General features: G+C 56.0%; 2 protein-coding genes across 10 annotated transcripts; both read left to right on the top strand.

The window, feature by feature from the left end:
* The first annotated feature begins 51 nt into the window (after window positions 1-51).
* On the top strand, window positions 52-5,295 carry LOC119120789 (chondroitin sulfate synthase 1-like). Its single transcript, XM_037248000.1, has 4 exons — window positions 52-836; window positions 1,176-1,671; window positions 3,156-3,572; window positions 3,702-5,295. The coding sequence occupies exons 1-4, from the start codon at window positions 517-519 to the stop codon at window positions 4,884-4,886; spliced, it is 2,418 nt and encodes an 805-aa protein (XP_037103895.1). The 5' UTR covers window positions 52-516; the 3' UTR covers window positions 4,887-5,295.
* Window positions 5,296-5,973: 678 nt separating this feature from the next.
* Window positions 5,974-10,033, top strand: LOC119120928 (ankyrin repeat and SOCS box protein 7). Of its 9 annotated transcripts, none has more exons than XM_037248197.1 (5): window positions 5,974-6,150; window positions 6,825-6,894; window positions 7,032-7,278; window positions 8,220-8,825; window positions 9,387-10,033. In XM_037248197.1, the coding sequence occupies exons 3-5, from the start codon at window positions 7,044-7,046 to the stop codon at window positions 9,515-9,517; spliced, it is 972 nt and encodes a 323-aa protein (XP_037104092.1). In that variant the 5' UTR covers window positions 5,974-6,150; window positions 6,825-6,894; window positions 7,032-7,043; the 3' UTR covers window positions 9,518-10,033. The 9 variants fall into 9 exon arrangements, with proteins under 9 accessions (XP_037104092.1, XP_037104089.1, XP_037104085.1 ...); XM_037248194.1 differs by having other exon boundaries at window positions 5,986-6,150; window positions 7,091-7,278; XM_037248190.1 differs by having other exon boundaries at window positions 5,990-6,150; window positions 7,076-7,278.
* The last annotated feature ends 476 nt before the right edge of the window (window positions 10,034-10,509 follow it).

Below are 10,509 nucleotides of genomic sequence, written 5' to 3'. Positions count from 1 at the left end.
CATTACAATTGTGCCCTCATTTGGAAATGTGGTCCTCGCCAGGTTTCTGTTTCGTAATCCTATTGCAGCAATTGAAATTGGTGAGCCAGGAAAAAGGTCCACAAAGAGAGTGAGGGGAGTTGTGAGTTGCGTGCGCTTTTTCCCATGCGACATGAACGCCTCTGGAACGCCCTCTGGGAGGAGGCCCACGTACGGAAGCCCGCAAAGCTCAAACGCGCTCGTGCACTCTGCGTCGGTGGACGTCCTGCTGCCAACTTGGCCGAATAACCCAGCCGACGCATTCTCAACACCTGCAATCCTGCGAGCGACTTGGAAAGTCGCCGGCCGGCAGCTCGCGTCGAGTTGGGCCGGGCCCGGCCGAGCGAGCATGTGAGCCGACGGCTGGCAGGCAGGCAGGCAGGCTAGCAAGCAGTTTTCGGGGATGCTACGTGGGCACAAGAAGAAGCGGAAGAAGAAGAACCACGAGCGAGACGCAGAAGGCGCGTGGCCGACACTCGGCATTTTTTCCTCTCGGACATGATTTCATGCTTGTCTGGAGGGATGGCAGGTCGGAGCCGGAGAGCTTGGTTGAGCGTCCTGCTGGGCCTGGTGCTGGGCTTCACACTGGCCTCTCGCCTCATCCTGCCCAAGGCCGCGGAGATCGCCAAAGGCAACCCGGGCGGCTGCCGCCTCAACGAGCGACTCGGCGCCGCCGGCGCCCTGTGGGCACCTCGCGACAGCCGCCCGCCGGCCACGGAGACGACGGCCTCGGGAGCCGCGCGCTCCACTGACTTCCTCTTCGTGGGCGTCATGACCGCGCAAAAGTACCTCAACAGCCGCGCGGTGGCCGCGCACAGGTAGGCGCGCTGCGCTCAAGCAGCTCCTCGTCAGGTGGCAAACTGCTACTGTTGGAAAGATAAACTGCCAGAGCGTTCAAGGAAAAGCCGGAGTCAACTTACTGTCGAGAAGCTCAACGATTAGTTCTCGATTGATTGTGTCAACTTGCCCCGTCGAAAAAGTTTACGACAAAAGCTAACGGAAAGGAAGTGACGCGGCGTCAGCTTGTCGAGGGTTTGGTTGTAGGTCGTCCCGAGTGAGACTTGGCTTTATCCTGGAGTAGGCAAAAGTGGAAACTCCTTCAAGGGGAGCCAAATAATGCTTACGGTCCCTCCGACGGACGTTTTGCTCCTTTGCAGAACGTGGGCCCGGAGCATCCCGGGCCGGGTGGAGTTCTTCTCCAGCGAGGGCTCCAATGCCTCGGCGCCCGTGCCGCTGGTGGCGCTGCGCGGCGCTGACGACTCCTACCCGCCGCAGAAGAAGTCCTTCCTGATGCTCAAGTACATGCACGACCACTACCTGGAGCGCTACCAGTGGTTCATGCGGGCCGACGACGACGTCTACGTCAAAGGCCGGCGTCTGGAGAGCTTTTTGCGCCGCCTCAACGGCAGCGCGCCCATCTTCCTCGGCCAGACGGGCATGGGCGCCCGCGACGAGCTGGGCAAGCTGGCGCTGGAGCCCGGCGAGAACTTCTGCATGGGCGGGCCCGGTGTGGTCATGAGCCGAGAAGTCCTGCGCCGCGTGGCGCCGCACCTGCGCCGCTGCCTGCGCCAGATGCACACGGCGCACGAGGACGTGGAGGTGGGGCGCTGCGTGCGCCGCTTCGCCGGGGTCCAGTGCGTCTGGTCCTACGAGGTCAGTCCGCCGCCGGGTGCTGTTGTTACCCCTCCAGCTAAGCCATCACGGGATCCTTGTTTGAATCCCACAAAGCGCAATTGTTCTTCACGTGCCGAGGTGATCGCAGAGGATCGCCGCGGTTGAAAATGTCAACGCCGCAGTTGAAAATGTCAACGCCGCAGTCAGGCCTTTTGACTGGTTGATTTTCTCAGGCACGGCAGTTTCTTCAAAAAGATGTTACACGGCGCACGTGTAGGCTGGCACAGATTATCTATGTCCCCCCCCACACACACTCAAACACACGTCGATACCAACAGGGTGTCGTCAGTTTAAACGGGCGTGGATTTTCGAGCAAACGAGGGAATACTTGATCTTTGTCACAGTTGGGCCTTTTGCTCACGGAAGACACGGACCCGGACGGATTTGAATGCTGCGCGGTCGGTCGGTTGAGGTGCAAGCGTGGCCGCTGCTGTGTTTGAGTCGCACTCGCCTCGTCAGGCACCGGCGCTCATCTGTCAAGCGGCCTTTGCCGCTACCCGCTCCGCTAACTTTCCCCGGCCGGCGCCATGGAGTCAAGCTTCGACCTTCCTGACCCACATCTTGGCGCTAGCATCCAATTAGGGTGGATTAGCAGCTAAGCGTCTTAGCGCCGACCCGTGCGCCGGCCGGCGCCGCCGCCTGTTGTCCGAAAAGCGCCCAGGCCACCCTTCCGACATTTTTTATTTTTTTTTGCCTCAAGGTTAGGGTTAGTATCGCCTGCTATCGCGTCACGGCCTCAGGAAGCAACGAGCTGTTCGCTGCGCTGGCTCGGGCAAACCGGTCACATGCGGCATTCGCTCCAGTGGCCGTTTCCTCCAACGGGGAAAAAAGAAGTCACTTTGACCCAGACTGCTTTAATTTGGACTTTGGGCTTGATGTTTGGACCCGCCCATGTTTGCTTGGGAAGGCAGCGGATGACAGCTGTTGCCTCGCTGTTTTTTTGTTTTTTTTTTCTCTCTTCTCCCGTCCCATCAGTTAAAGAGAAGCGTTTCACGTTGGCGGCTGCCACGCTAGCTCGCCCACAAACTGGGCGGCACCCTAACTCCCTCCCTCAGCCGTCTTTGTTTTGGAGCCAACAAAGCAGGGCCCGCCTGGGAACGGCAGCTGCGTCGGCACGAGCAGCGTAGCGAGGTGTCTCCCCTCCCCCGGACGGTCTACTTTTAGAAAGGCCGCAGCAGCGGGAAGCGGCAACAGCTGTGACCAAGGCTGTCCGAACAAAAACGTCTCAATTCCACAAAGATGGACTCTTCTTGACATGGTGCAAGTCACGCTGCCCCCCGATGGCAAAGGCGTGCGCACTCGAAGGATCGGCACAGTGAATGAAAGCAAAATGGCCGATTTCCAACTCTAGGCCCGCGTCTAAATTCAAAAGGCCGCATTTGTCGGCCGCATTTTCAGGAAACAAAGTCACCGGCGCACGCGAGCGAGCTAACCGCGTCTCCGTTGTAACGCCGGCCGCGCAGATGCAGCAGCTGTTCTACGAGAACTACGAGCCCGACAAGAAAGGCTTCATCCGTGAGCTGCGCAGCGGCAAGATTCACCGGGCCGTCACGCTGCACCCCAACAAGAGCCCGCCTCACCAGTATCGCCTGCACGCCTATCTGTTGAGCCGGCGCGCGGCCGCGCTGCGCCACCGCACCGTGCGCCTCCACCGCGAGCTGGTCGGGATGGCGCGCCCGGGTGCCCCCGAGCCGAGTCGCGAGGACCGGCTGCTGGGGGCGTCGCCTTCCTTCATGAGGTTCCGGCCCCGCCGCCGCAGCGACGTGCTGGAATGGGACTTCCTGAGCGCCAGGCACCTCTTCTCCGCCTGGGACGGGCAGCCGCCTCGCCGCGGGACCGACGCCGCGCAGCGCCAAGCCCTCGACGACATCATCATGCAGGTCGGCGAGCCGAGAGTGGCGCGAGCGACCAAAACGCTCCCGCTCGCTAAAATAGAATCCGCGAGCAAAGTAGCTAGAGGAAAAAAAGTTAACCACGGCAAAAATGACACGCCGCGACATCTCCCGCAGGTGATGGAGATGATCAACGCCAACGCCGAGACCCGCGGCCGCGTCATCGACTTCAAGGAAATCCAGTACGGCTACCGACGGGTCAACCCGCTCTACGGCGCCGAGTATGTGCTGGACCTGCTGCTGCTCTACAAGAAGCACAAAGGCAGGAGCGTGACGGTGCCGGTGCGCAGACACGCGTACCTGCAGCAGACCTTCAGCCGCATCCAGTTGCGCGAGGAGCGGCCCACCGACGCCACCGCCCTGGCGGCGCACGTCGACCGCCACTCGGACTCTCTCTCCTTCCTGTCCCTCAGCTCCCTGAAGATGCTGGTCCCCTTCAAGCTGGCGCCGGCCGTCGGCCAGCGTGCGGACGCCGGCCGCGACGACAAGGTCAACATCCTGGTGCCGCTGTCGGGCCGCTACGAGGTCTTTGTGCGCTTCATGGCCAACGTGGAGCGCGTGTGCCTGATCCCCAAGCAGAACGTCAAGCTCCTCGTCCTGCTCTTCAACGCCGACGATGGTGTCGAGCGGGTCAAGCAGGTGGAGCTGATGCGCGAGTACCACATCAAGTACCCGCGGGCCGAGCTGGAGATCAAAGCCGTGGCCGGCCCCTTCTCGCGGGCGCTGGCGCTGGAGGAGGGCTCGGCGCGCTTCTCCGACCATTCGCTGCTCTTCTACTGCGACGTGGATCTCCTCTTCACCGCCGACTTCCTGCAGCGCTGCAGGGCCAACGCGGCGGCCGGCCGCTCCTCCTACTTCCCCGTCGTTTTCAGCCAGTACGACCCCAAGGTGGTGTACGGCGGCGGCACGCAACGCGCCGACGCCAACCACTACGCCTTCACCGCCAAGACGGGCCTGTGGAGGAACTTTGGCTTTGGGGTGGTGTGCGCCCACAAGGGCGATCTGTTCCGCGCCGGGGGCTTCAACACCACCATCCGGGGTTGGGGCCTGGAGGACGTGGACCTCTTTGACAGGTTACTGCGCTCGGGCGTCGCGCCGTTCCGCAGCAGCGACCCGGGCGTTGTGCACGTGCATCACCCGATCACCTGCGACCCCCACCTGGAGCCGAGCCAGCACAAGATGTGCTTGGGGTCCTGGGCGTCCTTGCGGGGTTCCGTGCGCCAGCTGGCCCAGCTATGGTTGGACAAGAAGCAGCTGGGCCCGCCACTGGCCGCCAACGCCTCGCTTCGCCTGACAGCCTGACCCCGCCCAACTGCAGTCATTCATTTCTTGGCCACCGGCGGCCGCCGCGCAGGCTCGCTTTTTTAAATATCACGGACGTTTTGATCTCTGGACTATTTTGAATTTCGTTCCGTACCTTCTCATTGGTGGACATTATGACGTCAAACTCGCCAGCCGATTGGAGAAGGGCTTTCCCGAGGAGGAGAACACTGGAAAAGGGTCGCGCAGTGGTCCTTTTGGACCAGATTTTCCTTTGGCCCAAAAAGACGCTGGCCAAAATTCTCAAGGGCCGCTCAGTTACTGGGCCAATGTCAGCGTTTCTGGTGGACCCCCAATTCACAAAGTTGAGAAAATAACTTTTTTCTAAATTTTTTTTTTTTACTCAACTCTGTTTAAGTGTGTCTAAAAAAATAAATGTTCATTTTTAATTTTTGAATCTCACTTTTATTTATACCTTTTTGTGAAATACTTCTATTGTTTATATAACGTTTTTTTATTTTCACCTTTTATTGATTTTAGTTTTAATCTTGGCAGTGCAGAAAAAAAGTTATTCAAATGAGGGGGCGGGTCCTGTCGGAGGCGTTATTAAGTCCTTCCGTGTGATCGTCACGAACCCGGCGGGTCAAGGGCCGACGAAAACCACTCCCATTTCTCCATTTTTAGGACAGTTGAGAGAAAAGCACCCACCCAGCCTTTCTGGCTTGTGTTTTGTAGGGCGACAGCCAAGCAGGCCAAGCTGAATAGGCTGCATTGACTGTTTCTGCGCAGAAGATGGCGGCATGTCCCCAAGAGAGAATAGAGCATCCCGTGCGAGTAACAATTGCGGGTGAGCGAAGAGGATAGAAGGTGGCTTAGAATAGCAGATACTTTTTTACAGAGTTCTTGTGACTTAAGTTTCGAATTCCAAATTTAATTTCGGCAATGAGTGCGTTTCGGATCATGTGAGACTCCATTTCACAAGTTATGGAGAGTTTTGGCACTTTTAGTCCTCCATACTCGGGCGGGGGCGTCGCCGTTATTGTGAAGTCATGATGACGGAAGTGACGACGATGACGCTTCCGAGCACAGGCAGACTTTTGATTAAAGCTAACAGTTTTGACGACTAAAACCCCCGAAGATGCACTCGAGTTCGATGCGTGTGCAGAAGGCGGTTGCAAGATTTCTGGAGCCGCGGCGACGACGGACCAAGATGCAGCACTGACAACAAGTTGGCTCTTTTGTTTTTGCTTGGCTTCTGCTGCCTCCGCCGCCGCTGCTCGTTTCCCTGGCGTCTGGACGCTGATTGGTTCGTGAGATGTCCACTCGCCGTGTGTTCACTGTTGTCTTTTGTTGGCTTGTCGCGCTGCACAAACGCAACACTATAGCACACGTGCCTCTCGTCGGCACGCCGCGCCACACTTGAGTCCCACGCGCAGTTCCAAATACACAAATCGCAACACTTTGTTTGGGTTAGCCTCCACGGCTAACTAGTGCTAGCTTGGCGGCACAACATTTGAGCGTGGAGTGAGTTCATGTTCATTCATACGTCGATACCAAACGTCAAATTCGGCCACACGAAACGTCTTCACACTCTTGCTTGCTGGCTTCGACAGTCCCCGCCCGCGCGTGCGCGCGTCTACACTTTGTTAGCCTGCGCGCGCGGCTAACAGTGCTAGCGAAAACCACCACATTCTGAGTCAACCAAAGTGTCACGTTCATGTAACTGTCGGCCGAAACTGTCAAGTTAGTCACTTGACATTTTCTTTGTTTACACTCTCATGCGGCTGTTGCTGAAGTCTTTTTATCGAGTGATTGGGGAGGAACGACTTAGTTTCGCATTCCGGGGGACCGGAACGAGATTTTCAGGTGGACGAACTATTCCGGTCACTTTGAGCAAATAATCGCTGCATCAAAATCTCAAGAGAAGGATTTCTGTACTCACTCACTCACTCACTCACTCGAGAACTTGTTGTGTTGCAGGAAATTCAAGTCAAAGCTGGCAAGCGTCCGCTATGAAGAAGAGAAGTTTGTCTCTTCAGCTGGTGAAAAGGTAGAAGAAAACCAGATCAGGAAATTGACTTAATCTGGCTGCCATTTCTTGTGTCCAATCCCCAAACAAAGTGTTGACATTTGCAGCGGCGGTCCCCAGACGCACAGAATATTTCACCTTATCTTTCCCCGCTAAAGCTTAGGTCAAAGATGAACATTCCCATTCCCAAATGTGACGACAGGATGCTGAACTGTAGGAACCCCGAGCTCCACGAGGAGCTGCAGATCCAGGCGGCGGTGGCGGCGGGTGACGTATACACAGTGCGCCGCATGCTGGAGCGCGGATACTCACCCAAGATCCGCGACGCCAACGGATGGACGCTGCTGCACTTCTCGGCCGCCAAGAGCAAGGAGCGATGCGTGCGCGTCTTCCTGGAGCACGGAGGTCAGCCAAACCTCCGTCCGTTCGTGTGCGAGTTTACCGGGGCGCTGGCGCCGATTCCGAGTGCCTTCGTCAAATCACGACCAGGCCGTGAGACGATGCGGATGAAATACTTGCGAATGAACACGCTCTCAGCCCCGACGTCGGCGGCGGCCACGTAGCACCGTCCTAAGCGACGTTCCGCTCTGCTCAATGATGAATTACTCTTCATATCAAAGGGACGGTAATGCCTAGATGGTTCATTTTTCACGAGCCAGCCCAAATTATCTTTTTTTTTGTTTGTTTTAGCAGGAAAATGAAAAAAAGTTAGCATTTTTTGCTTTATCCATTCATTTTGGAGAGCAACGGATGCCCACTTTGAATGAGGAATAGAGGCACGCAGCCCTCCCTTCCGTGTCTTGCTCGGTAATGTCACGGAAGGAAGCCATCCCGTTGGAAATCATTGTTGAGACTATGGCTTCAAAAACAGCTATCAATTGGCACCAAAATTGACACGGCAACTTACGACGTGTGAAAAGGATTAGGATCTCTGCGGCTGATTTTCGTCACGTCTGTTGATTTCCTTTTCGAGCGCTTTTCTATTTTGCGTCGTCTTTACCTTGCTCGTCTTTACCTCGCTCTGGCCTTCACGGGAACTGACGGCTCCAAAGAGATCACCCGCAAGGAGCAAAGTCGCTATGTAAAATACCGGTGGGTGGGGCCATCATCATTCTGTTCTCATCCATCCATCCATCCATCCATCCATCCATCCATCCATCCATCCATCCATCCATCCATCCATCCATCCATCCATCCATCCATCCATCCATCCATCCATCCATCCATCCATCCGTTGTAATATCCACGGAGAGCTTTGCGGCAAGCTGAGCATCCATGGGTTGCGAGCGATTTTGCCGCCGAGAGTTTTGTTTTGGTTTGATAGTCGTCTGCCTCTCGGCCCTCAGCGGACCCGACGGTGAAGGACTTAATCGGGGGCTTCACGGCGCTGCACTACGCCGCCATGCACGGGCGCGCTCGCATCGCCCGCCTCATGCTGGAGTCGGACTTTTGCGGCGACATCATCGACGCCAAGAGCTACGACGGCTGGACGCCGCTGCATGTGGCGGCCCACTACGGCCGCGACTCCTTTGTGCGCCTCCTGCTGGAGTTCTGTGCCCGAGTGGACCCGCTGAGCGACAAGGGCACCACGCCGCTGCAGCTGGCCATCATCCGCGAGCGCTCCAGCTGCGTGCGCATCCTGCTGGACCACGGCGCCAACATTGACATTCAGAACGGCTTCCTGTTGCGCTACGCCGTGAGTAAGGGCAACCACTCGTACTGCCGCATGTTCCTCCAGCGTGGCGCCGACACCAACCTGGGCCGGCTGGAGGACGGCCAGACGCCGCTGCATCTATCGGCGCTGCGCGACGACGTGCTGTGCGCGCGCATGCTCTACGCTTACGGCGCCGACACCAACGCCAGGAACTACGAGGGCCAGACGCCCGCCGCCGTCTCCGTCAGCATGTCCAGACACAACAGGCCGTGTCTGGACTTCCTGCAGGACGTCACAAGTGAGTACAAAGCGGCATCTCCCCAATCTCCCTTTCCTTCGGGCCGTGGCGAGGAAACGAGCATAGATCAAACGACACGTCTTACCTCGTGTGCTCCCCCCCCCCCAAGTATGTTCCAAAGCGAGTTTTTTTGTGACGTCGTCGCTCGTCTTTCGAAACACTCGCCGAGGGGGATTTTTCTAGTCTTTATTTATGGGGGAGAGCGCGTGATACACAAAAAGTATGGGTTATACAACTTGTCCATGCATTCAATTCAAACAAAGCCAAAGTAAATTGGAAACCGGAGGATGTTGCGCCATTTTCCTCCCATTGCTATCGGCTGGAAAAGATTCCATTCTCAGACATGCTTTCAAAAGGTGAGATTCATTAGAGTTCCCGGCCAGCGGACCGTTTTGCAGACAAGCGCGTCGTCGTCCCTCGATGCCGAGGGGTCAGCTCTTCCTTGTTCTGCTTGCCAGACGCTATTTACCTTGGGGCGAAAGTCGCTCGCTGGCGCTGCGCTCGGTTGCTGTCGGCGAACAGGCGGGGCCGTGCCAAACTGCTCGCGTTGTTTGTGCTCAGAACGTCCTCGGAGCCTTCAGGACGTGTGTCGCATCAAGATCCGCCAGTGTGTCGGCCTGCAGAGGCTGTGTCTCCTGGAGGAGCTTCCCATCGCCAAGGTCATGAAGGACTATCTCAAACACAAGTTTTAATGCTGCCGCCGGGGACGAGTCGGGAAAAGAGGTAAAGACCTCTGCTGTGACTCGGCTCGCCTTTCGGAAGTTCGGCCCGAGGGGGCCGGTCGCCTGTCGTCTTCCCGCCCAGTTGCGTGCGGAAAGTGCGATTCGTGGCTTGCTGTCCGGTGAGCTGGTACAATGTAAATACCTTACAGATATTTTTCTACCTTTATTTAAACACCGCTCATATGAAAGACTTGGTGTGTGCGCGTGCGCGCGTTTGTACACGTGTGCATTTGTGCGTGTTTGTGCTCGTGTGAATGGAAAAACAGTTCTGGAATGCCACGGAAATTTCTTGGCTGATGGTGAAGACAACAAGCATATGTTTAATTCACTTGCTTGTGCTGCATTTTGAGCTACTTTTACGCACCTTTAAATTGCCCCTTGGGGATGAATAAAGTGTTGAATTGAATTGCTGTAATGGTCACCATGACAACATGTGTGATTGAGAACCTGTACATTTCTTCACAATAAAACCCCAGTGGAAGTGGATTAGTTTGTTTTGTTAACAACAAAAAAAGGGGTTATTTCCCTCTGAACACCCCAGAATCGTCACCTCACTGGTCGTCACATGACAACACAACTCGCGTCTGTGGGAAACTGCCACCAAACCATGACTTGTGTTTTTCTACATGTTTTAGCCTATCCGCATTAAAGCTGGGGATAGCATGCGCCATGTGCATGACCTAGCAGTCTGTGTGTGCATGACCTAGCAGTCCGTGCATGATACCACATCAGCTTTGTTGTTGCTTTGTGCAGCAACACATGGAAGACATAAACGGTTGTCCTGCCCTAAATAACAAAAGCTATTATTACTGGAAAGAATGTCCTGCCTATCCTAAACTCTTTACTGGTAGGAATTACTGCCCCCAAAATGTTTTTAGAATTAATTTAGAATTTAATTGGACAGAAAGAGTGCCGTCATTTGAAATAAAACTATTTGCTTGAACGCTTTTCCTGCTATAAAA

This window comes from Syngnathus acus, chromosome 3 (assembly GCF_901709675.1).
Source record: "Syngnathus acus chromosome 3, fSynAcu1.2, whole genome shotgun sequence".
NCBI lineage: Eukaryota > Metazoa > Chordata > Actinopteri > Syngnathiformes > Syngnathidae > Syngnathus > Syngnathus acus.
This window is presented reverse-complemented; position numbering and strand designations above follow the sequence as displayed.